Below are 22,078 nucleotides of genomic sequence, written 5' to 3'. Positions count from 1 at the left end.
CCAAAGCTCCTTTTTTCCCCAAATGAACCAAACACACCATGATCTTCCCAGTACATGTTTATTATGTTAGTAATCAAACCAGTGGGAATCAGAAACACATCAGCATATGGTAGTGGCATGCACACACTCAATCACTTTCACTAATGTTGCAACAGGGGACCGGAGACGTATCTGGCCACCTCAAGGCTTGAGAAGATGGTTAGAGCAGATAAGTGCAAGTCTCACCTCTCATGACTACATTTTCCTCCTTCAGGTTTCTTTTTTTCTTTTATTTATTTATAAAGACACGACACAATCAACATTTCTGTAAATGTGCCAGTGTTTTCCAGCTGGTTAATTTTCAACCGCAGACCTTTGGCGAGGTTTGAAATTTTCCACGTTCTTCTTGATTGATCCCCTGGTGCTCATAACACTACTCATGCACTTCACATTGCACTCTGGCATCTCCTAAAATGCTTTATTGTGGACCTTAACTTGGATGCAAAAACTAAATAAGCTTACTTTTTCAAAAACATCCTATCTGAAGCGGAAAAATCCACTGTTGTATTCTCAATGGTGCCTATTCTACTCGTAGCATTCCCATTTCCTACAGGGTGAGAAGATGAGGCATCACATGGGGAGTTGTGGAAGCACATGCTGGGTGGTGTGATCATGCAGTCTTGTGCACACACTCAGCAGACATGGTCATTTGCCATCTTCCTTCCCACTGGTCTTTGAATGACTATTACGTTATGATGCTCACTGCACATACTTACATATAATACAACAGTTTTATCAAAAAGCAGGGATAACTGGGGTTTTGCTGCAGGTTTACAGTAGCACCCAAAGGTATTTACCGCTGTTTACGGTGTGACCGTCTGTGCTATTCATTAACCAGGAAATGTTCCTCTCACCGGGATATCATTTCGAAGGAGTCTGTGGAATGTTTTTACTGTCTTAGGTAGCTTCTGATTATTATGAGTATTTCTGAGCCTTTTAGTAGACTCGAATAGGACAGGAGAAAACATGCTTTCCCCAAAGCTGCTGAACTCTACTGGAGGAAGAAGGCTAGGCCAAGTTCTAGATGAAGCCAATCTCTGGGGAAATGCAGCATGTCGCATTTCCTGAGGTGTGCCCTGTCTTCCTCGCTTTGTCATCCTCAGGATATCATTTCAATAGGATATTTTCCTCCCTGGATCCCTTACTTCCCTGATTGGCCTGAGTTTAAATCATTCTTTGCCTTCTCTGCTCTGATTGGTTGATAAGTTCACCAATTCGTCCTGGTATGGGGTCAGTGAATCCATCTGTTCCCTCCAGATTTTCTGCCCGAATCTAAGACCTACTGGAGTCCCACTTAAAGGGGACGCAGACTTATCTGAGTGGTGACATTCTCTCCCGAATGAAAGCAGCTGGTTTGGATTTCTTTTTCACAGCCGGGTTTGGTGCCAAAAAAAAAAAGTGCATGGGGCTTTAGTCCAATGAGTGAGGACAGTCTTTGAGAGTTCACAGTATCAGATGGAAGAGCTCATTTCCAGTCCTGAAACTAAAAACAAGCATTTGCTTATTCCTACTTTTCTAGTCCGTGGTTGTGCACTGTGTAACAGTAACACTGTGTGTTACGATGGAGAGGACACGGGGTGAAACAGAGAGTCTCAATTTCTCTTCTTCCCTTGAATATTTTAGTAGTAGTCTTCATAGTTTTTGGGGTTGAGGCAATAGAGGATGGCTCCTCCAGAAGAGAAGATGGTGGATCCCCAGGCCAGACCATAGCCCCAGTTAAACTCGTGGTACACCCTCAGACTGACCGTCTCAATGAACTTGATGGGGAACAGGAACAAGCAGCAGACCTGGAGCACCACTGCGGAGCAAACAGGGAAAGGGAGAACGTACTAATGTCACAAAGTGTGGTAAATGCATACAGAATGATAAAGATTAAAACAAAAGAAGAAAGATTCAAGATACTCTACTGATCCCTCCCTTGAAAGCCAGCCTACCATGGACAGGTTTTTTTGGAAGCTGGACAGTCATTGTTTTGTATTTTTGGACTATCCTTCAGCTCTTCCTTCTTCCCTTTTCTCTCTCTACGTACCTGCGGAGACCAGCATGACAGCCACGGGCTTGTAGCAGCGACTCCTGGAGCTGAAGCACAGGGAGATCAGCGCCACAAGGAAGGAGAGCAGGGTGAGGGCCGCCCCCCCGAGCAGCAGGGCCAGTGTGGCGATCTGCCAGTCTGAGACAAACACACACACACAGGGACAGACAGGAGGGAGGGAGGAAAGGCATGAAATCACACTGAGATAGGGAGTGACATAGGTAGCTAAAACGGGGTTACTCTGGAGAGCCTTGTCTGTCCTGTTGACAGGAGGCAGGGAAGTGGATAGAGGAGGAGGGCTGAAAGAAAAGGAGGCAGCAGAGCAGGTCACAGTCCGTGTTGGTGAGCCACACACAGAAACACTGCCATGCTCAGTCTCACACAAGAGAAAAATGATTCCTCCCCCTGAAGTTTGTGGTGAATCACCGCTGTGTAAACACAAACTATTTGCGGTTCAGAGGCCGAGACGGCTCCTCGTGCATATTCTGAGAAGCAATGGCTCGTAATGTTTTGACATGAACCACTGGGGACCCACGGTCAGCGGCAGAAGAAGAATGTGAACCATGCAGTGAATAACCCCTCGAACGCAGCGCAGCACTTTCTGGCTGACAAGGAACAAACAAACACACGCACAGGCGGGTTTCGACGGTTCGGTGACGGATACTAATGCTGCAGAAAGGCAAAGTGATTCTGCGAGGTGGCTCAGATAATGAGTACCCCTCCCTCTTGGCTGATGCCAGCTCAGCGGCATTCTCAGCATTTCATTCAGGTTAACTGGAATTAACAGCCGTCTCAATCTCGTTTCCCCATCCTAGTTGGAAGGTGGAGACAAGCCTGTGTGTTCATCAAAAAAGAGAAAAACATCACAGTTGAGATGTTTGTTGTGCAAAAGAAAATCACTCGAGCAGAGGAGAGCATTTGAGAAAAACTGTTTTTTACAGACTTAATTAGCGATGGGACGGTAACTGAGACACACTATGTTATTGCTCAGAGATTAAAGGTCTCTTTCATAGCTTTACTGCGTACTCGCGGAAACAGGAGGTCTACATGTAAACAAGCAGAGGATATTATGATGAGGCATTTGATTACGCGGGAGGAAATAATTTAGAGTACAGTGGCTGACAAAAAAATAAATAACATCAAAGCATAAAGGGAGCTCTGCATAAGCAATTCAGCATTACAGAGGGTGGAAAAGTTCACACTGAAAGACTTAAGAATATGTTTTCTTTTTTTTTTTTGTACATATACGTGATATTGCCTATTATGGAGTCCAGGAAATATAAAAAAAAAAGATTAAGCACTGCCAAGAATATTTCCTCTCTATTGAGGCAGAAAATCATTAAAACATTCACCAGCGGAGAGAAAGTGACAGAACATAAGCTGCTTAAAATACAGTTCCCACTCGTGTTGGAGGGAAACTTTATTCCAGGGGCCAAGCAGCTCAAATATAAACAAACATCAACTACTTTTGACCAAATATGGTTCAGGATTTAGAGTTTAAAAATGGGCCCTGTCACCACAGGATGTTGGACAGAGCCCATGAAAAGCAGAGCACCAGCTCCCTCCAGCCTCCAGTTTGCACAACACGAGGCCCCCTGAAGGACCGACCCCTGGACTTTCTCTGCCACCGCCTCGCTGTCTGCCTCTCTGCGCAGGGCCAAAGTGACTTGACCTGGAGTTGTCAAAGCCCATCGTTGGTGAGATATCTTCTCTAGGTCAGTTTGGTGCCTTCAGCCCAGCTAGTGTGGAACCGAAAGCCTTATCAGTGCACCCATGAAACAGCAGGATGCGGAGAGTCATCTCATTTCAGATTTGGAACAGACCCTGTACGCTGTGCAAGAAACACAGCCAGAGTCGGAGTGCTTAAAGGCTTTGACGAGCAGGAAGCGCCAAACTATTAATCTGAGCCCCGCGTGATGACAGATGGAAAAGGAGATACAGTACACAAGATCCAATCTGAGCATTAATTATGGTCCCATGTGTGCATGTCATGGGCTGCTGAAGTGTTGATCGAAAAAATCCTCCAGGGCCCCAATTCTGTTCCTTTGTCTGAGACAATGGTGGAAGATCTGTGTCACAGAAGAGCCTCAAGTATCTCTCTTGCTGTCACACACACTTAGCCTCACTCTCTCAGGGCAGCAGAAGTTTAAGAAGCAGGAAGATCTTCAACCAGAGGTTCCTGGTTCAGGACCGCAGGGTCCGTGAGCGAGACGCTGAACCTTTACAAGCTCTGTGTATCCAACACTGTGCTGTGACCCCGCTCAAAGAGAGGACAGCCACCCAAATACAAGATCGATAACGTATTACATTATTAATATGCTTTACCATCACTGCGTCTGACTGAGCTGGACTCGCTCGCACTCTGGCTCCACATTCGTCCCTTCATCTCGCACCGACCTGGCGTGCACACACGCTGATCTTGCACGACTGTCCCACATTCCTCGCCCTGTGTCAGGTCTGTGTGTGTTATATACTTGACCTCTAACCCTCTGCTTGCGTGCATGTGTGCAAGTGAGAGAAACTACCATTTGTGTCTGTATATATTAAACACTCCATGAGCAAGTAGCAAGACAATATGTCCACTTTCTAATTCACACTACACATTACACACACACACGCACACATGCAGACCTTGCAAAACAAGCTCAAAACATCTGAGCAGCCAGCTGGTGTTTCAAACTAACAGGATTTATTTAATGCCCAGAGCATGACACTGAGGAAATATTGGGGGGCTGACGAGGGGGGTAGAAACTGATTACTGGGATTCAAATCAATAAGCCTAGCCAAGCACAGGCCGGAGGAAATGGGCAGTGTGCTGTGTGCATTTACTGTGGTATGCTGCTGCTGAGAGCTGAGAGCTGACGCGGAGACTGCATGTCTTTATATGGCACCAAAGTGCACTTTGTCTGCGCTGACAGAGGAGGATCGGAGCCAGTGTGACCCACTGTTACTCATCTCTCAGACAGAAAGAAGAAAACATTTTGTCTGACGAACAAAAACACAATTCATCACTCAGCACGCAGGAGGAGGTCAGAGGCAGCAGAAAGTGAAATTATATATATACAGCAGCGCACACACACACACACACACACACACACACAGACACAAAATGAAGTCAGGAGCGCAGTTTTACCCACATTTTACATTTGAGGAATAAGGTTTAGACAACTTTTAGGCTGAAAAAAAGTAAGTGTACTAGGCTATAGTGACCCCCCCCAATTATTAAATAAATAAAAAATCCCCAATAAAAGCCTTGCAGTAAATTCTACCTTTAAGAAGCTTTGAGCTCATACTGTAAAGGGTTTCTCTTATTTTGTCCACGTTACAATCTATTGTAATCCAGCACAGCATTGCCACAAAAATGAACATTATAAGATTCACAAATTGCAGGGCTGTTGTATTGGATTATTTTACAAATGCCACAACAAGGCCTACATAAAAGCTTTCCTGAAACCAGGATTGCTTTTTAGTGACCTTTTCTCAACCACCTTCTTTTGTGTTTATCACTGATTGAGCGGCTGTGATGGAAATATGAAACGCTTCCAGAAACCAAACGATGTCAGAAAAGAAGTTTCCTTAATAGAGCAAATCAGCATTTGTGGAGTGCTTCGCTTGTTTCCCTGGTTACTAATCTCCAGGCATCTGGATCTCTGGGGAGCGCTCTGCTCTGAGCTGCCCTCGCTCCTTGGCCGCCGAAGAAACCCACACAAAGGCTCATTTTGTGCGCAACAAAAGGCCAAATGAAACCCCAGCTGGACCGCTCCTGGCGAGCCAGTATTCCCACATCCTTCAGTGGGGCACTGGGCAACTGTTTCAGAGGCGAAGTTAACTCGTCTAGATGGAAAACCAGAGGTGTCTTATTCATCAGACTTCAGGCTCATGAATAAACTTTTTTTTTTTTTTTTTTTTTTTTTTAATAGTCGATTATTTCCCGCTTGGGTGCGCAACCAATTGTGCATATTGTTTCATCTAGAAAGTTTTGCAGTTTAAATTAACCAGGCAATAGCTAATCATAAAGTAATTAACAGTGAGCGCTCTCCTGGGTGATGTTTGGTAACTCTCACCCACAGAACAGATTGGTTCAGCAGTGCACTGTCTGCAGGGATCCTTTGTTACCCCTCAGCGCTGTGCATCCGACTTTCATTTGAATATGAATGCGGGTGTCTGTCTGCACCCCCAAATCCTACCACTTCGAGGGTGATAAATCCCTAAAACTACATCACCCAACTGGTTTAAAACTTCCAAAACAACATGGTGGCGCATCGCCCCATCAGCTACAGCAGGTCGGTCTGTGTGTGTTCTGCACATGAGCGTCTGTCTCACCGGTGGCCAGCGTGCTGTTGCAGGACCATTCCACGGAGCTGACGGGCTTCCAGCAGGAGACCCACATGGACAGGTAGTACTGGTCATCCGCCGTGACCCACGCTGGGCTCAGCACGGCCCCGACATCCAGGCACAGGGCGAGAAAGACGCAAACCAGTCCCACCAACTTCAGGGGCGTCAACGCCGACACCCGGACCTCCTCTGTGCCGCTCACGGATGAAGCCATATTTAAAGTATCTTACTCATTAAAACAAAAACAACAACAAGAAGTGTTTTCCTGCTGAGGACTCTGTTCTTCCTCGGATGACGCCAAACTGAGCCTGGTTTAAGTTTAGTTGTCCCCTCCTCCTCCGTGCGCGTGCTCTGGGTCGCAGGATGGGGAGCCGCCGCTCACTCCGCGCCCTGAGTGCCGGGACCCTGCTGCCGCTGCTGCACACCCAGCGCTCTGCGGACGGGACTGTGCTGCAGATCACTGAAATAACACGGGGCTGCACCTGCTGGGTCCTAGTGCCTAGTATCCCTTCCGCTTTCACAGCATCCCTCTCTCTCTCTCTCTCTCTCTCTCTCTCTCTCTCTCTCTCCCCTATTAACCGGTAGAGGAATAAAAATAATAGCTTTGTAGGCAATGAAGACATTAGTCTGTGGCTTTTCATTGATGCCTGGTGGTGTATTTTAATCATGCCCCTTGATACTCAATGCAAGTGCTTCGGAAATGGATAACAGAAATGTTTTATAGTCAAGTTCTTTGCAAGGTAGAAGAGGTGCTGATTCCACAACTTTCAATGAGACCCAATAGACCAGAACATAATGCAAAAATCATTGCACTTGGAGAAACACTTATCTTATGTACATGCACTAAATTTTTTAAAAACTTTTCTTTTTTCTCCCAACAGATTTTTAGCAAATCATTTTCTTCATCTCACAGTGTACAAAGTTCACAGCAGTGAACACTTATCACTCTCTCTTTTTTTGCTTGTAAAAAATACCGTTTTACCTCATAGTCTTTTGTCTGTGATTTTCAAATGGTATTCTGGGAAATAAAGACACCACAGGCAAAGCTCGATGCAAAATGGGGCACTTTTATGTGTACATTTCAACCATAGACTGTCTAAAACATGGATTATTAGCTGTCACTCAAAGCAGCTATCCCCAGACTTATGAATAACCTTAAGCCTTAACATAATTCAAATAAGTGAGCTATTTAAAAATTCACCCCTGTACAGTCGTCATGAACAGGGGAATTAACTATAGAGACCAAAACCCTTTTGTGTACCAGACTGTAGACATAATAGTAAAACAGGATCTATGGGGATTAACTGACTTCTGGAGCCAGCCTCAAGTGGCCATTCAAGGAACTGTAGTTGTTGGCACTTCAGCACAGGCCCAGAGGTTGCCCCTTGATTACATCACTTCAAATTACCGGCGCTGAGCATCAACATAGGCAACATTATAGTATAGAATTCAGTGTTTGTAGCATATAGTTTGGATAATATTAAAGATCCAACAGAAAACTAGGGGCAGGACTGAGAGAAAAAGGTGCGATAACAGGTGTAAAAGAGGTGCTGTCCATGGTGCTGCTTCAGAACCACCAACAGTGCCATGGATTTATCAATAGACAGCACAGTTAGCTGACAGATATTTCAGAGCCATGGTTGGAGCCATAGATTGGACAAACCTCAGACAGATAAAGGATCGGTCAGTCAGGCAGACCAAACCAACATATTCAAAGAAGCAACCCTGCACTCTCTCTGCTACCATGGGATGATGAGGGGGGGATGCAGGTTAACAAGATGGATGCATTTTGGTCATTTTGCCAACAAGGGGGATGCCATCTTATCCCCCCTCAAAAATAGAGGCTTTTCTGGTGTCCCCTGAAGGAAAAATGTCACATTTATGTAGAAAATTTGCAAAATGCAGCCACCAAATTCAGCCATCATGAAGCTCCACGACTGATGTATTTTTTCCTACTTTAACTGCCATCCAGTACAGATAAACATTCATCTTAGTGGGTTCACCGTCTAACTACATCACTGCTCGTGTCTCTTGCGACACACTGTACCCTACTTCTCCTTTTCTCCTCTATCCTCTCAGGTAACACTTAGTTTAGTATCACTTTATTCTCTCTCTCTGTCTCTCTCTCTCTCACACACACACACGCATACGCACACTCACACACATACGCACACACTATGCTGAGGGAAGCTTACACTGCTCATTTTTTTCCTAATTGAACTCAGCTAATCCTCTGTCCTTAGGGAAGAATCTTGGAATTAATTCATATTGATTAACACACACACATGCACACACACACAGACACACACACACACAATTTGAAGCAAATTGTCTTCATAGTTACATTTAAACATTTGTAGCATTAATATCTGTGTTAGGCTCCTTGTAAACTGAAGCAAAACGCTACTTGCTGGTTGGTGGAACCACTGAATCACTGAATTTAAGGACATAGAAAAGAGAATAAAACACAAAGATTTAGCGATAGTCATGAACCAAATAGATCTGTATCATATCTGAGACCTTTGTACAGGCAGGTTTATATTATGATGGCGGTTTTGATTTAAGTTTTGTGTGTGTGTGTGTGTGTGTGTGTGTGTGCATACATGTATGCGTGTGTGTCGTGTGTATCGTGTGTGTGTATATGTGTGTTTGAGAGAGAGAGAGAGAGAGAGAGAGAGAGAGAGAGAGAGAGAGTCTTTGAGTTACCGGAGTGTAGGTCAACTGTTCCTGGCGGCAAAGTCTTTCAACATCATTACTGATGATTACAGATTGTAATCAGTAGAGACTTGGTGGGTACAAACACACACATGCACAGACGCATGCCCGTGCATACACATCCACACACACACACACACACACACACAGATCTAATCAGCATTAATGTAACATATCTGGAGTTGGTGTATGCATATTTAATTACATGAGTAAGGCACAAAAAAATCCCTGCTCTGATTGAAATGTCCAAATTGACTGACAGTCAAAACATTGAGCAATAGTTAAAGAGCATGGAAACAAATTGATAACCATTGTCTCCTCCTCTGCCATCAATAACTGGCCGGCAGTGCACCACAGCTGATTAGTTTATGTGAGCAAATTAAACCACTGAATTAAAAAAACGGCTTAATTCAGAGGAATGGCATTTTAATTCTTTGTCTTTAAGGCCATGCAAATGTCAGCGGTTACAGAAACTCACCATAATGGGAGGTGATAAATTATTGCAATCAGTGCAGTGTCTTTTTAAATGCATTTTACAGCCATTCCAACTAAATGGAATGAGAGACCAAAGTAGATTTCAAACTGTGCAACTTGTCACTATTAATGCCACCATGACTGATTACTGCTGCACCACATGGCTAATACTGATATTTTTAGCTCTAATCATAGCCTTTCACAAGAAAAACATAATAGAATTTCTTTTATGATCTAAATGAATGCTATCTAATTTCATGTTAAATTTACTAAGGAAATCAATAGTACAGAAAGTGTCAAACTTGAAACAAACATTTCACTTGCATAAATCAGTGCAGTGCAATGATGACAACAAAAGAAAAGGGAAAAGAAGAAAATGAATTCCACTGAATTTGATTTAATTGATTATCTGAATTTAAAATTTAAACCAAATAATGTAAATAAAATTTGGTGTAAATATGCACATCAGTCAAGATCCAGAAAAGACGAAAATGAGCTAAAACCTTTGCATTTTTATGTCAAGAATGATATTGGTTGGTTTGTTTAACTACTGATTTAACATACACAGTTTTAACGAATAACGGACAACAAAGAGTAACTTCTGGTGGCGACAAAAACACTTGCAAAGGATGCATTTCATTAGAAAGTTTAACCTTTCAGTTTGAAGTAATGTACTTAATTCTTCTTAGTGTGCATTAACACCTTATGTGAAGTCACCAAGATAATTGTTATGATTGTTACAATTGATTTTGTTCAGTTGATAACTTGAATAAAGTTAATTTGTGCCACATGAAATCTGTATGACAGCTGGAATGACTGTGGTCAGTGTGATCTGTCCCTTTAACTCAGGGGAAGGGGCCTTTCATGGGACCGCTGCACGCAAACGGAGCTCTGCGCATGCGCACCGCGCTTTAGCAACACTACGGGGTAGATGCAAAGAAGAGGAATCTTTCATGCGCATTTTAGGGACGAAAAGAGGTGAGCTGAAGTGAGAAACTTTTTATCTGTACTAACAGACGGCAGTAAAGGTGTGCAGTGTTTCGCGGGAGTCCTTTTATCCGCCGCTGTGTGTGGTTATCGGGCCGTTTGAACCATGTCTCGCTCGTTAAATCTCATCCGATAAATCATCGCCGCTTGTCAATACACGGGGCGCTAACCGACACGTACGAAGGCGAGGTTAGACCCTCACAGCAAAGCTTAGCAAACACTGTGGTAGCTTTCGGTGGCTATCCCGTATCTCTTGTGATTTGCGTAACGGGGCGGCGGCGCTTTGTTAGGGATGTTTGTGCCGCTCGTCATCTATTTCGGGCAGCCTCGAGCAGCATTCCCGTAACACCTCCGTGTGTAGCACTGGCCAGCAAGCCGCCATTGGTCACTGTTACTTCGGTCTCCCATTTACCGCACAGCGACGCCCTTTAACGCCTAGCTGTTGCACCAACACCCATATCCATCCATTCTGTGATATTATTGTAGTGTTATATTTCCAGAAGCATGTAGAAATTTCTTGACGAATGGATGTGGTGTTGTCATCCGACTGTGCTGCTGTCATGTCCTGCATTAGCTCACAGTTCCCTCCTCAAATCAACTTTGCTGCCCCTGAAGGGAGAAATGTTGGCCGATATCAGATGTTCTGGCCTGTATTGGATGTTCACAGCTCTTGAAAATGTGTGGCATGACCTCCTTTTCTGTCCCTCATAAGTTATTTGGATGTTGTTGTTGTTGTTGTTGTTGTTAACTGTTAATCTTAAGAAATAAATAATTGTAGATTTGAGGGGATCTTGGCTGATTATTGTGTGACTTGCAGATTTCAAAGTGTATCTTAATGTGTGTTTGGTTTTCTACAGATAAACCAACTCAAAGAGACTCCCAGGAATCATGGGGAGTGGTAAGTTTACCCACTATGCTTATGCAATTAGCCCAAAGACAGAAAAAATTTGCACGTCATCACCTGCAGCTTTCCGTCCAATTTCTGCTTTTCCTTTCTGCTGTGTTGACCCTCAGCATTGTTTGTCAAACACAAGTTAGTCACTGGCTTTGACTCTTCAGGTTTCCATCTGTTGTCGTAAGCACACAATTCCCATTCTTTCCCTGGACAGTTTCCTGTTTGCCCATTACTCTTTGTTTTGCATTTCAAGTCTTGCACTGATCTGGTCCCTGAATTTATGAGTCACGCGGACGCCATTACCTCTCCGTTCAGCAGCACATCAGACATTCCCAGGGCGTGTTGTGGCAGTTTTGTGTGCAGTTTTTCTTTGAGTGTTTATGTTCTTATCCTGGATGTGTGAAACAGAGGGCCGCTCTGTCTCTCTAAGTTCATTCCTGCAGTTTCTCTTATGTGGCCCAGGGATGGATGCCTAAATCAAAGGAGCTTTTGTTTTTATGCAGAAATGTGGGCACTGGGTAGCACTTGGCTCCGCTCTGCAGCCTTTGTTTCAGTCCCCACCTCTCTCCCTCTCCCTTTTTTGCCTTTTTTTCAGCACCTCTATCCTTTTCCTCCTCCTGTCTCACTCCTCTCTTTCAGTACTCTCTTTGCTTGTATTTCCCCCCTTTACTTCCTATCCCATGCGGTCCCGCTTAGTGACTCACCACTACTTTCCTCTTTTTCGCTCTGTTTTTTTTGTCTCTGCTTGTTATTGTGATTCATGCATTTTTTTTCCTCACACTTCTTTCAGTCTAACATCCTTTCCCCCTCTCTGTCCTCTCCTCCTCTCACCGCTCGTGTGTCAGTGTTCCTGCCGGCGGACGCGGCCCACTCGGTGCTGCGACGGCTGCGCAGGGCCAACTTCTTGCTGGAGGAGATGAAGCAGGGTAACATCCAGCGGGAGTGCCGTGAGGAGATCTGCACCTACGAGGAGGCCCGCGAGGCTTTCGAGAACGACGAGAAGACGGTGAGGGGATGAGAGACAAATCACATCAGACCTACATTTTATCCTTTCGTAAACACTAAATACATATAAGAATAGTAAAGAAGGTACCAAATGATCCACGCCCTGGTTGTTGGGGACCCCAGCTTTATTCAGTCATGTGTTCACAAAGTGGTGAACCTTGCGCCATCCTTACTTGTGAACGACTGAGCCTTTCCAGGATGCCCCTTTCATACCCAATCGTGATACTATCACCTGTTACCAATGAACCTGTTTACCTGTGGAATGTTCCAAACAGGTGTATTTGGAACATTCCACATCTTTCTCAGTCTTTTTGCCGCTCCTGTCCTAACTTGTTTGAAAAGTGTTGCCGGCATCAAATTCAGAGTAAGCATATATTTACAAAAATCAATGAAGCTGATGAGGTCAAACATTAAATATATTGTCTTTGTACTGTTTTCATTTGAGCATATGTCAAAAAGGATTAGCAAATTATCACATTCAGTTTTATTTATGTTTTACGGAGTGAACCCACTTTTTTGGAACCGGTATGGTTCAGTATGTCCAGCAGGGAGTCCTGTGTTCAGAGATTTCCCAACCAGCCTGTAACCGTTCAGTCATAAATTTAACCTCATCTCATGGGGCTATTTAAACAAAAATAACAAGCAACAACCCCGTAATAAAAATACACAGTTATCTACAGGGTAGGACAAAAACTTATTTCATGAGTGGAATTCTTGTATTCATTGTTATTTTGACCTGGAGCTGGCCTGTACTCTGGAGCTGGAGTTAAAAGCCACAAATCAATATTACTACTGCTGAGAAACTCATACCAGCTGCACTATGTAAAAACATCCAACATATCGCTTTAAAGTGCTACTTTGCAGGGTTCATGTGTCCAGTAATGAAATCCTATGCCGAGAGTGGTAGCTTGTGGAATGTGGGTGTTTTTTCAGGAAGTGATGATTATCAGCAGGAAGAACAGCTGAGTGTATGCTAGAGAGGATGGCGCATTTGTGAAACTATTGTGAGAGGCCAGAGAGCAAAGTCACACAGATGGACGTGCACAATCCACAGTGTGGTCGCTTTTTGTTCGGGTGTTGTTGTCTGCGGCCTTTGTGTAGCACTGATCCAGATCAAAATCATTCGTACAGTGAACACTGTGTGTCCTGCAACAGTAGGACAGTTTTAGTCCACTGTGTTTACACTGTTGCCTGCATGAATGCAGTCTTTTATTCTGAGTAAATGTTGGTGATCTTGTGTCTTTTGACGACATGTGTATCTGTCCCCTGATTGGCTGCAGAGACGGTTCTGGGAGGAATACGTACGGGAGAGCAGTCCATCCGGCGGGCTGGAGACAGTGGTTGGTGGAGTCCACTCTCTCTACTTGATCGTGCCATTGCTGCTGGTCGTGCTCATCATTGCTGCTGTCGCCATCACTGTGTGGCGCTGCCACTCCCGCAAGCGCTCGCAGCGCAGCCCCAGCCTGGGACATTCGCATCACGACCACGTCCTCTCAGTGGTTTCTATGGACCATTGGGGGAGGGATTACCACCACGGAGACCAATCAGAACTCAGTGTCCACAGCAGCCCAGCTTATCCAGGCTCAGAGCTCACATCAGGCAGAGGAAGTGCAGGAGACCCGCCCCCATCTTATGAGGAGGCTGTGGGCCATACAGACGTCCACATAGAGACGGAGCCACCTCCACAGTATGAGGACATAGTCAACACCAGCTCTACTAGTGTCAACGGTGGCCACAGGAGGTAAACCTGTCTTTCACCAGCACCCCAACAAAAGCCCTAACCTACACTAAGACCATCTTGTCATTTAGCAGTGCCACTGTTGTGGTATCACCAGCCTTCCCCATTCAACACATGAAGAAACACTATTAACTGTCTGGTCAATGGACTAATGCAATCTTTGCCGGAGGCAGCGCTGCTGAAATTTGCACTAACCTTTCATCAATGAGGTGAAGTGACAGCAGGAAGGAGCATATGATATTGCAATACCAAAACAAACCACACCTCTGCTGATTTTGCTGAAGTTGCATCTGTGCTGTCACAAATGCTGCAAATCATTTAAGTCAGCAGGCATAATGAATGAAGCACGTAGCGTAAAGAGATGAAGAGTTCTGACTGCCGTCATGGAGGGAAACCTTTCTAAAAGTGTATATGGAGTTGAACTGATGCTTTATTGTAGGTTAGTGCCAATTTTTTTTGTCAGAAGTGGATACTGTTAACACCTTTTAAATTTGACCTCTTTGTTTTAAAAAAATAATACTCATTGTTTCAATCTAGAATTTTATATATTGCACAGTTAGGCTAAAAGTTTGCTTTGCAAGATTTAGAAACAGCATTTGCAGTCAACCACAAAACAATTCCACTTAAACACAAATTTAAGTTGCATAAAGTGATTTTTGACCACCAGGGGCAAACAAACTCAAAATCGAGCTCATTTCCTATGATCTACTCTGTATTGCCAAAAGTATTCACTCACCCATCCAAAAAATTGAAATCAGGTGTTCCAATCACTTCCATGGCCACAGGTGTATAAAATCAAGCACCAAGGCATGAGGACTGTTTCTACAAACGTGTGAAAGAATGGGTCGCTCTCAGGAGGTCAGTGAATTGCAGCGTGGTACTGTGATAGGATGCCACCTGTGCAACAAGTCCAGTCGTGAAATTTCCTCGCTCCTAAATATTCCACAGTCAACTGTCAGTGGTGTTATAACAAAGTGGAAGCGATTGGGAACGACAGCAACTCAGCCACAAAGTGGTAGGCCACGTAAAATGACGGAGCGGGTTCAGCTGATGCTGAGGCGCATAGCGTGCAGAGGTCGCCAACTTTCTGCAGAGTCAATTGCTACAGACCTCCAAACTTCATGTGGCCTTCAGATTAGCTCAAGAACAGTGTGTAGAGAGCTTCATGGAATGGGTTTCCATGGCCGAGCAGCTCCATGGAATGGGTTTCCATGGCCGAGCAGCTCCATTCAAGCCATACATCACCAGGTGCAATGCAAAGCGTCGGATGCAGTGGTGTACAGCACGCTGCCACTGGACTCAGTGGAGTCTCTTGTGTGACAAATTGCACTTCACCATCTGGCGATCTGATGGACAAGTCTGGGTTTGGCGGTTGCCAGGAGGACAGTACTTGTCTGACTACATCGTGCCACGTGTAAAGTTTGGTGGAGGGGGGATTATGGTGTGGGGTTGTTTTTCAGGAGCTGGGCTTGGCCCCTTAGTTCCAGTGAAAGGAACCCTGAATGCTTCAGGATACCAAGAGATGTTGGACAATCCCATGCTCCCAACTTTGTGGGAACAGTTTGGGGGTGGCCCCTTCCTGTTCCAACTTGACTGTGCACCAGTGCACAAAGCAAGGTCCATCAACACATGGATGAGAGAGTTTGGTGTGGATGAACTTGACTGGCCTGGATAGAGTCCTGACCTCAACCCGATAGAACACCTTTGGGATGAATTAGAGCGAAACTGAGAGCCTGGTCTTCTCGTCCAACATCAGTGTGTGACCTCACAAATGGCCTTCTGGAAGAATGGTCAAAAATACCCATAAACACACTCCTAAACCTTGTGGAAAGCCTTCCCAGAGGAGTTGAAGCTGTTATAGCTGCAAAGGGTGGACCGAGGTCATATTAAACCCTATGGAATAAGAATGGGATGTCACTTAAGTTCATATGTCATAAGTCAAGGCAGGTGAGTCAATACGTTTGGCAATATAGTATACCTGCAGGCACACAATTATCTACTCAAATCCTTAAGACACACAGCATTATGCACAGGTGCATCACAGTTACAGTTGAGTCCAATATTTACTTGTCAGCTCTAGTTTGTTTGACTAGCTCCTGAGAGGAATGTTCTCAGTCCTTCTCACTAAATACTCCATGAGACTTTTTTCGTCTTTTTTCTTTGCAGTTTGGATGCTTGGTTTGGTGTAGGCTTGTGAACCGTAAATAGGAAATTAACAGGGAGCTTTGAGTCCCAAGCGTTTAGTAAATGATCAGACTACAGAACCAAAACAGTTAACCAACACTGATCGAGCTGCAGAGTTCTGCCATGCTGTTCATTCTCAGTTGGTCTGGCTCTACTAGCAACCCTTCCACTTTCCAATCAGTGGTTTGATCAAAAATATAACCAAATACAGGTGTAAATATTCAAGTTGCCAAATTAAAGCATCAGTCCAACTTCAGTATACACTCGTGAATGTTTTCAATTTAAAATGTTTAAATTTCAATCGGTTATGAAGGGGGTGCTGAAATGTGTTTTGTGTATGTGTGTCATATGTGTGTATATTTTGGTAATGCATGCAGTTTGGTCTGTACACCTGAGGTTGGATCTGGCTGTGCACTGTTTATTGATGGTCAGTGCTTCGCTGGCCCGTGTCCACCTTTGGGGCTGTTTTTTTGAGCCCGCTTTAACTGTGAAAACCCGTCCCTAACCTTTCCCTTGAAGCAAATGTTACCACGTTGGATATGACTACAGAGTCTTCTGCTGTGCCACTCTCACTAATAGTACACTGAGGACTCTTCAAATAGGTTTGCAGCTACAGCATACATGTAAATTGTGGATCGACTTGCACATGAATGTGACGCAGAAAGCATTGGAAACAGAAGCGTTGGGCAAAGTTCCCAGAGATCCTGTATTTAAATTCACTATGGACAGAGTTCACGTTTAACATGTGTAATGTGCTTGTATATAAATATGTATAGTCTGTATGTGTGGAACTAAGTTAGAGTGAGATTGTTTTTTTTACTGCATAGGAATGCGGTGAATGCGTTGATAACTTATACAGTAAGTTGAGAACACATGAAGGCACTTTGTGTTGAAGCTCGAGGTGGGCTGTGCGATAGGAACTAGGACAGGTCTGGTGTGACGTGCTCGGCGTCGCTCTCAGCCGTAACGATGTCACTGTAACCCTCTGGAATAAAAAGTGCTCATATTCTATATGCAATGTTGCTGCATACACTAAAAACCAAATATATCTGTTTAATGTTCACAGATAGTGATAAATGTCACATTTCGTGTCTCCACCTCACAGACTTTGAGCACTGATTATCATTCTTCTACTTTTTTGTGAGTCGACCTGTGAACCTCAGCACTTGCTATGACCTTGAACTGAGTTGTGCTGGTGGAAGTAGCCATGTTGGTTTAGGTCAGTTGTTGTACTGTTACTTGCAGAGCCCCCTTTTTTTTTTTTTTTTTTTTACAATGCCTTATCAAACAAAATGTTATATAACATTAAACGCAAGGGAACTTGTTATAAATCCTTGATATGTGCAGAAGCTTGAATTAATTTGTAATAAAACATTAAAAATGTGTCATGCGCCTCCTTAATTTCACTCAGTGTTTTGTTAAAAAGATCCAGAGAGTATTAAAGTTTACTTTTGTCCTCTGAGTTTTACTGTTCTCCTCTATGGTGACTCCATTAGGACCTATCATTTTACAAACATATGATATATTGTAAGATTCAAAAGGTACTTAAAAGGGTGAATTAAAGTTAAATGTGTTGCTGGAACAAAGAGAAAAAATCCTCAAAGTTTTACGTGGAAAATTAGGGTCAAATGTATCAGAACAAATAACTTATCTAGAAGTTATTTTTACATGTCAAGCGGCATTGTTTTACTACTGTTCTTCAGTGAGCCGCCTGACCTGTGATTCACTTTCATCCTCTGTGGAACGAGAACCAAAATCCAAGTGTTGTGACTCATTAACCACAAAGGGAGGCCAAACCACACTGTAAATGGGGCTCAAGAGGGGTCCATCCGTTCTTATGATTCAACTCAAAAATAACCCATTGTTGTCAGCAGATGCAGTGAATCATCCAAAACACATTTATTAACATTTGACACCTGCCGGCACACGCATACAAACAGGGGCTCAGTTTGTCCCCATTTTCCCTTTCAGTCGTTCGTTAAAGAGGAGGAGTGCAGCACTCTGACAGCTTCAAGTAGAGCAAGCCACATTTAGCACACGCGTGGAAAAAAAGACAAACTCTTAAAAAGGAGCACATGATCACTGCGAGGTGACCGAAAAGCTGGTACAAAGACGTTACATTGTTTGATCTCCCTTCAGCTTGCCAGGCAGTGAGCACAAAGTTCAAGCCACATTATGAGTCTGAATGCAATCATCATTTGGTTAAATGTTAACAAAATTGATTTGATAAAACAGAGCAAACAGGAAAGGCAGAGCAGTACCGACGTTGATTGAAACATTCAGACTAGTGCATTATTTTGGCAAACATCTTTTCACAGGTCACACCGTTATAAAACACAATAAGGGTGACTTCCTCGATGTTTGTCCATACTGTCATGAAAGCCTGTGAACACTCACACCCACTCCTTGGGGTTTCGTAACACCTTCAGCATCTCGGCTTCTCGGGTCCCTTCGGGAGGCTCATTCATGTACTCCCACCTGGGGATGAAGGGTGAGTTCGTTACCAAGCAACAACCACTCATCACCGTCACACAAGAGCAGGGCTGGAAAGCAGCGTTGTCTTACCTGGCGGTGAGGGGGAGGGACATGAGGATGCTTTCGATTCTGGAGCCAGGAGTGGCCAAGCCGAACTTCACTCCCCGGTCATACACCAGGTTGAACTCCACGTATCTACAGCACAAACGCACAATTAACACAGTCCATGAAGTCACGGCTGATCAATTTCTGATTTTAACACCGCAATCTCCTTTGTAAAAAGTACGTTACCCATTAACATCCACTGATTCTCACCTTCCTCTTCGCAGCTGCTGCCAGCCCTTCTCCTCAGCAGTAAAGGAGTCGTTGAGGTGTTTGTACACGATGGGCAGGTAGCAGGGCACCACAGTGCCGGCGCAGCTCTTGACGAAGCTGAACGCCTCCTCCTGGCTCGGGGTGTCCAGGTCATCGAAGAAGATGCCTCCTATACCGCGAGTCTCTCCTCTGTGCTTAATGTAGAAGTATTGGTCACACCTGGACACCAGAGGGGTCGGAAAAGAGACTCAGTTTCCATGTCAAGATTTCATTATGGAAACAGCTGGGAGAACAACCTGCACAGGTGCACTGTACCAATTTGACACAAAAATGAGTGTGTATACGCAGGCTTTCAAAAAAAATAAAAAAGGGGATTGACTCCTCTCCCAGTTTGCCTTTTTGGGTTTTTTTTTGGTTTTTTTTGATGAGTCAAATTCAATGTAACAGAAAGCAGCATGAAGGCCAGTGACTGTACTACAATGGTTCCCTTTGATTTTTTTTCTTTTTTTTTTTTAGACCTTTACTTTAGTCTCAAACTCAACATCGACTGAGCGATGTCCGAGTATTTCGAGTTCTCGGGCTATTAACACACCAGTGTCTGAACTTTACTGATGAGTCATAGCATCCTGCTGGACCAGAGGTGAAAATCAGCAGTGTCATCTTTCAGAGCAGGGTTATTGCTGAGTCATTTGACCTGGGAGTGAATGCCAACCCAAGCACATCAATCTGTCCTCGTTTTGTCTTTTGTAGCAATGAGGATCAATCTAAGGTAATGAAAACACAATGATTCATGGTTTCAGGCGATTATGAAAACATAACTTTGAGTGTTCTAACGCATTTCTGCCGACAAATCCACCTAAATACTACACCCTGGGCCTTTCAAATTTAACTTCTAATTAACAAAAACTTGACAACATTTGCTAATTACAAGCCCCATCAGATAAACCGCACCCACCCTTGTCATATCCCCAATGACCATTCACTGCTAACGTCTGTGCTCAACGGTTTTTCTACAACCGCAGGTTTTAGTCAGACACTTCCTCTTATCATCATCTGACAGTGAGGATACACCCACTGCAATCCACACACACCAATATGAAATCAGGCTTCCAGATGCACACATGCAGAGGCACACGTACACACACACACACAAATTAGACAGGCCTAATCTCAAGACAAACTTTACCATTTCTTAAATTTGGAGTAGTACTGCGAGTTGTGCTTGTCGCAGGCCTCCTTCAGGGAGTTGTGGAAGTGAAAGGCATCTTCTTCATTGATGTAAACTGGGGTCAAGTCTGTGCCTCCTCCAAACCACCACTGGTGAGAGCCTGGAGCGCACAGGCAGAGACGAGGAAAGAGAAAACAAGGCTTATCATTCATTCACGCACTCAATCGTGTCACTGACACCAAGACACGGCCGCGGCGTCGCACGCTCACCATCCTCCTGTTCGATCTCAAAGTATCTGTAGTTGAAGTGCAGTGTGGGGACGTGGGGGTTCTTGGGGTGGATAACGGAGCTCACTCCCATGGCACAAAATGGCAGTTTACCTGGGAGAAAAGCAAGAGCTGTTATCTGTTTCATAACACTCTGTATGCAGGCGATCACAGCTCTTGTCAAAAACTGCATCAAGCTCGAAGGCTGCTCTCAAATATCAGGTGAACAGAGCTTACCATTTTTCCCTTTGAGCACTTTGCCTCGGCTCCTCATCTGCCTGGCGGCCTCCTCGGTCAGGTATCCGCTCACCACTGACACATTGACCCCTGCCCTCTCAAACACCTTTCCATCTTGCAACACACAGCTGACTCCTCCGCCACCTGACACACAAACATGATCAAAAGGGGAGAAATTGAGAGAGAGACCTCCAGGAGATTGGCTGTTCTCACCCCTGACGTTGATAATCTCGTTGACACCATATGGTCAGGTTGAAGCGTCATCCTCATGTCAGGTGAGCCTGTCCCCTGCTCACCATCCGGCTTCTGCCACTGGTCCACCTTGAACGTCCCACCGTCGACCTCTTCCAGGGCTTTGCAGAATTTGGCCTGCGTCTCCATGATCAACAATTCCATCTTCGTCCGCATCGCCCCTTTCGTCTCCTGCATCACACGTATGTCGGTCACCGGAGGAGACATGAACCCCCGGCATCTTTCCATGATATCCCCATCTGGTTCCTTTTCCTGGGTGGCTTGGCTTACTTTCGCTGCCATTTCAGCACGCTGGAAGTGGTTTGCGTTAACTAAAAACCCCGATATTACCGTAGTTGCTGCTACGGCTGTGGCTCCACCGAGCGCCAGGGCTCTCGTTCTGGTTCGCCCGGCTGAGGATCTGCCTGCGGCCCCATGGGACATGAAACGTACGCTGAAGCCCCTGGAAAACGATCTCGTTCCCCGAAGCAAAGTCAGTGACGGGCTGTTAGCGGAGGGTAGCTGCAAACGTGACTCTCCTGCACTAACAAGGCCCTTCAAATGTGAAGCCAAACATTGTCTCGCAGAAGTCCCAGCCATTTTGTTGACAGAGCAAAAGACGATGGTCGCCATTTGTGGGAGGAATGCTAGCTCTTTCCTGGTCGCGCAACGGATCTTAGTCTTACGAGATAGTTTGTTACTCAAAACATTATCATAAGTTGTGCTGACGCACAGTCAGCCGTGCTTCCGAAATTTGATATTAAGGGGCGTGTTAGTCCCTTACAGAGGCACCACGGGAAATGTCGTTCGTCGTCGCGATTCCGCCTTGGTAGTGAAAGCCTACAGCGAACTACCCAGAGTGCAGAGCGCGTAAAGGCATGTTGTGTTCACGGACTCCTCCTATGATCCGTTTTTTGATTATGGCATTGACGGCGATTTCAAGCGCTTCTGTTACGTGATTGACTTTTACAAATTTTACAAA

The 22,078-nt window shown here is 44.7% G+C and overlaps 3 protein-coding genes across 3 annotated transcripts; 1 reads left to right on the top strand and 2 right to left on the bottom strand.

Moving 5' to 3' along the window:
- Positions 1–44: 44 nt before the first annotated feature.
- tmem47 (transmembrane protein 47) lies at positions 45–6,853 on the bottom strand. The gene is made up of 3 exons (XM_076726795.1): positions 6,395–6,853; positions 2,069–2,209; positions 45–1,837 (listed from the first exon to the last, which is right to left on the bottom strand). Exons 1-3 carry the CDS (start codon positions 6,618–6,620, stop codon positions 1,659–1,661), a joined length of 546 nt encoding a protein of 181 aa, XP_076582910.1. The 5' UTR covers positions 6,621–6,853; the 3' UTR covers positions 45–1,658.
- Positions 6,854–10,454: 3,601 nt separating this feature from the next.
- prrg1 (proline rich Gla (G-carboxyglutamic acid) 1) lies at positions 10,455–17,787 on the top strand. Its single transcript, XM_076725925.1, has 4 exons — positions 10,455–10,573; positions 11,440–11,480; positions 12,323–12,483; positions 13,763–17,787. The coding sequence occupies exons 2-4, from the start codon at positions 11,471–11,473 to the stop codon at positions 14,225–14,227; spliced, it is 636 nt and encodes a 211-aa protein (XP_076582040.1). The 5' UTR covers positions 10,455–10,573; positions 11,440–11,470; the 3' UTR covers positions 14,228–17,787.
- Positions 17,788–18,279: 492 nt separating this feature from the next.
- cpox (coproporphyrinogen oxidase) lies at positions 18,280–21,866 on the bottom strand. Its single transcript, XM_076725924.1, has 7 exons — positions 21,162–21,866; positions 20,866–21,009; positions 20,632–20,742; positions 20,381–20,522; positions 19,195–19,413; positions 18,970–19,074; positions 18,280–18,882 (listed from the first exon to the last, which is right to left on the bottom strand). Exons 1-7 carry the CDS (start codon positions 21,727–21,729, stop codon positions 18,798–18,800), a joined length of 1,374 nt encoding a protein of 457 aa, XP_076582039.1. The 5' UTR covers positions 21,730–21,866; the 3' UTR covers positions 18,280–18,797.
- Positions 21,867–22,078: the final 212 nt, after the last annotated feature.

This window comes from Chaetodon auriga, chromosome 3 (assembly GCF_051107435.1).
Source record: "Chaetodon auriga isolate fChaAug3 chromosome 3, fChaAug3.hap1, whole genome shotgun sequence".
Taxonomy (NCBI): Eukaryota; Metazoa; Chordata; class Actinopteri; order Chaetodontiformes; family Chaetodontidae; genus Chaetodon; species Chaetodon auriga.
The sequence above is the reverse complement of the archived record's forward strand: the minus strand, read 5'-3'. Positions and strand labels throughout refer to the sequence as shown.

Bases quoted from the DNA above. Each gene is read 5' to 3' on its own strand.
- tmem47 (XM_076726795.1), bottom strand. From the start codon at position 6,620: ATGGCTTCATCCGTGAGCGGCACAGAGGAGGTCCGGGTGTCGGCGTTG. The intron at 2,210-6,394 runs GTGAGACAGACG...TGTTTGTCTCAG, and splicing joins CAACAGCACGCTGGCCACCG to ACTGGCAGATCGCCACACTG. The intron at 1,838-2,068 runs GTACGTAGAGAG...TTTGCTCCGCAG, and splicing joins TGTCATGCTGGTCTCCGCAG to TGGTGCTCCAGGTCTGCTGC.
- prrg1 (XM_076725925.1), top strand. The intron at 12,484-13,762 runs GTGAGGGGATGA...GATTGGCTGCAG, and splicing joins TCGAGAACGACGAGAAGACG to AGACGGTTCTGGGAGGAATA.
- cpox (XM_076725924.1), bottom strand. From the start codon at position 21,729: ATGGCGACCATCGTCTTTTGCTCTGTCAACAAAATGGCTGGGACTTCT. The intron at 20,523-20,631 runs GTGAGCGTGCGA...TGTGCGCTCCAG, and splicing joins TGAGATCGAACAGGAGGATG to GCTCTCACCAGTGGTGGTTT. The intron at 18,883-18,969 runs GTAAGACAACGC...CTTCATCCCCAG, and splicing joins TCCCTCCCCCTCACCGCCAG to GTGGGAGTACATGAATGAGC.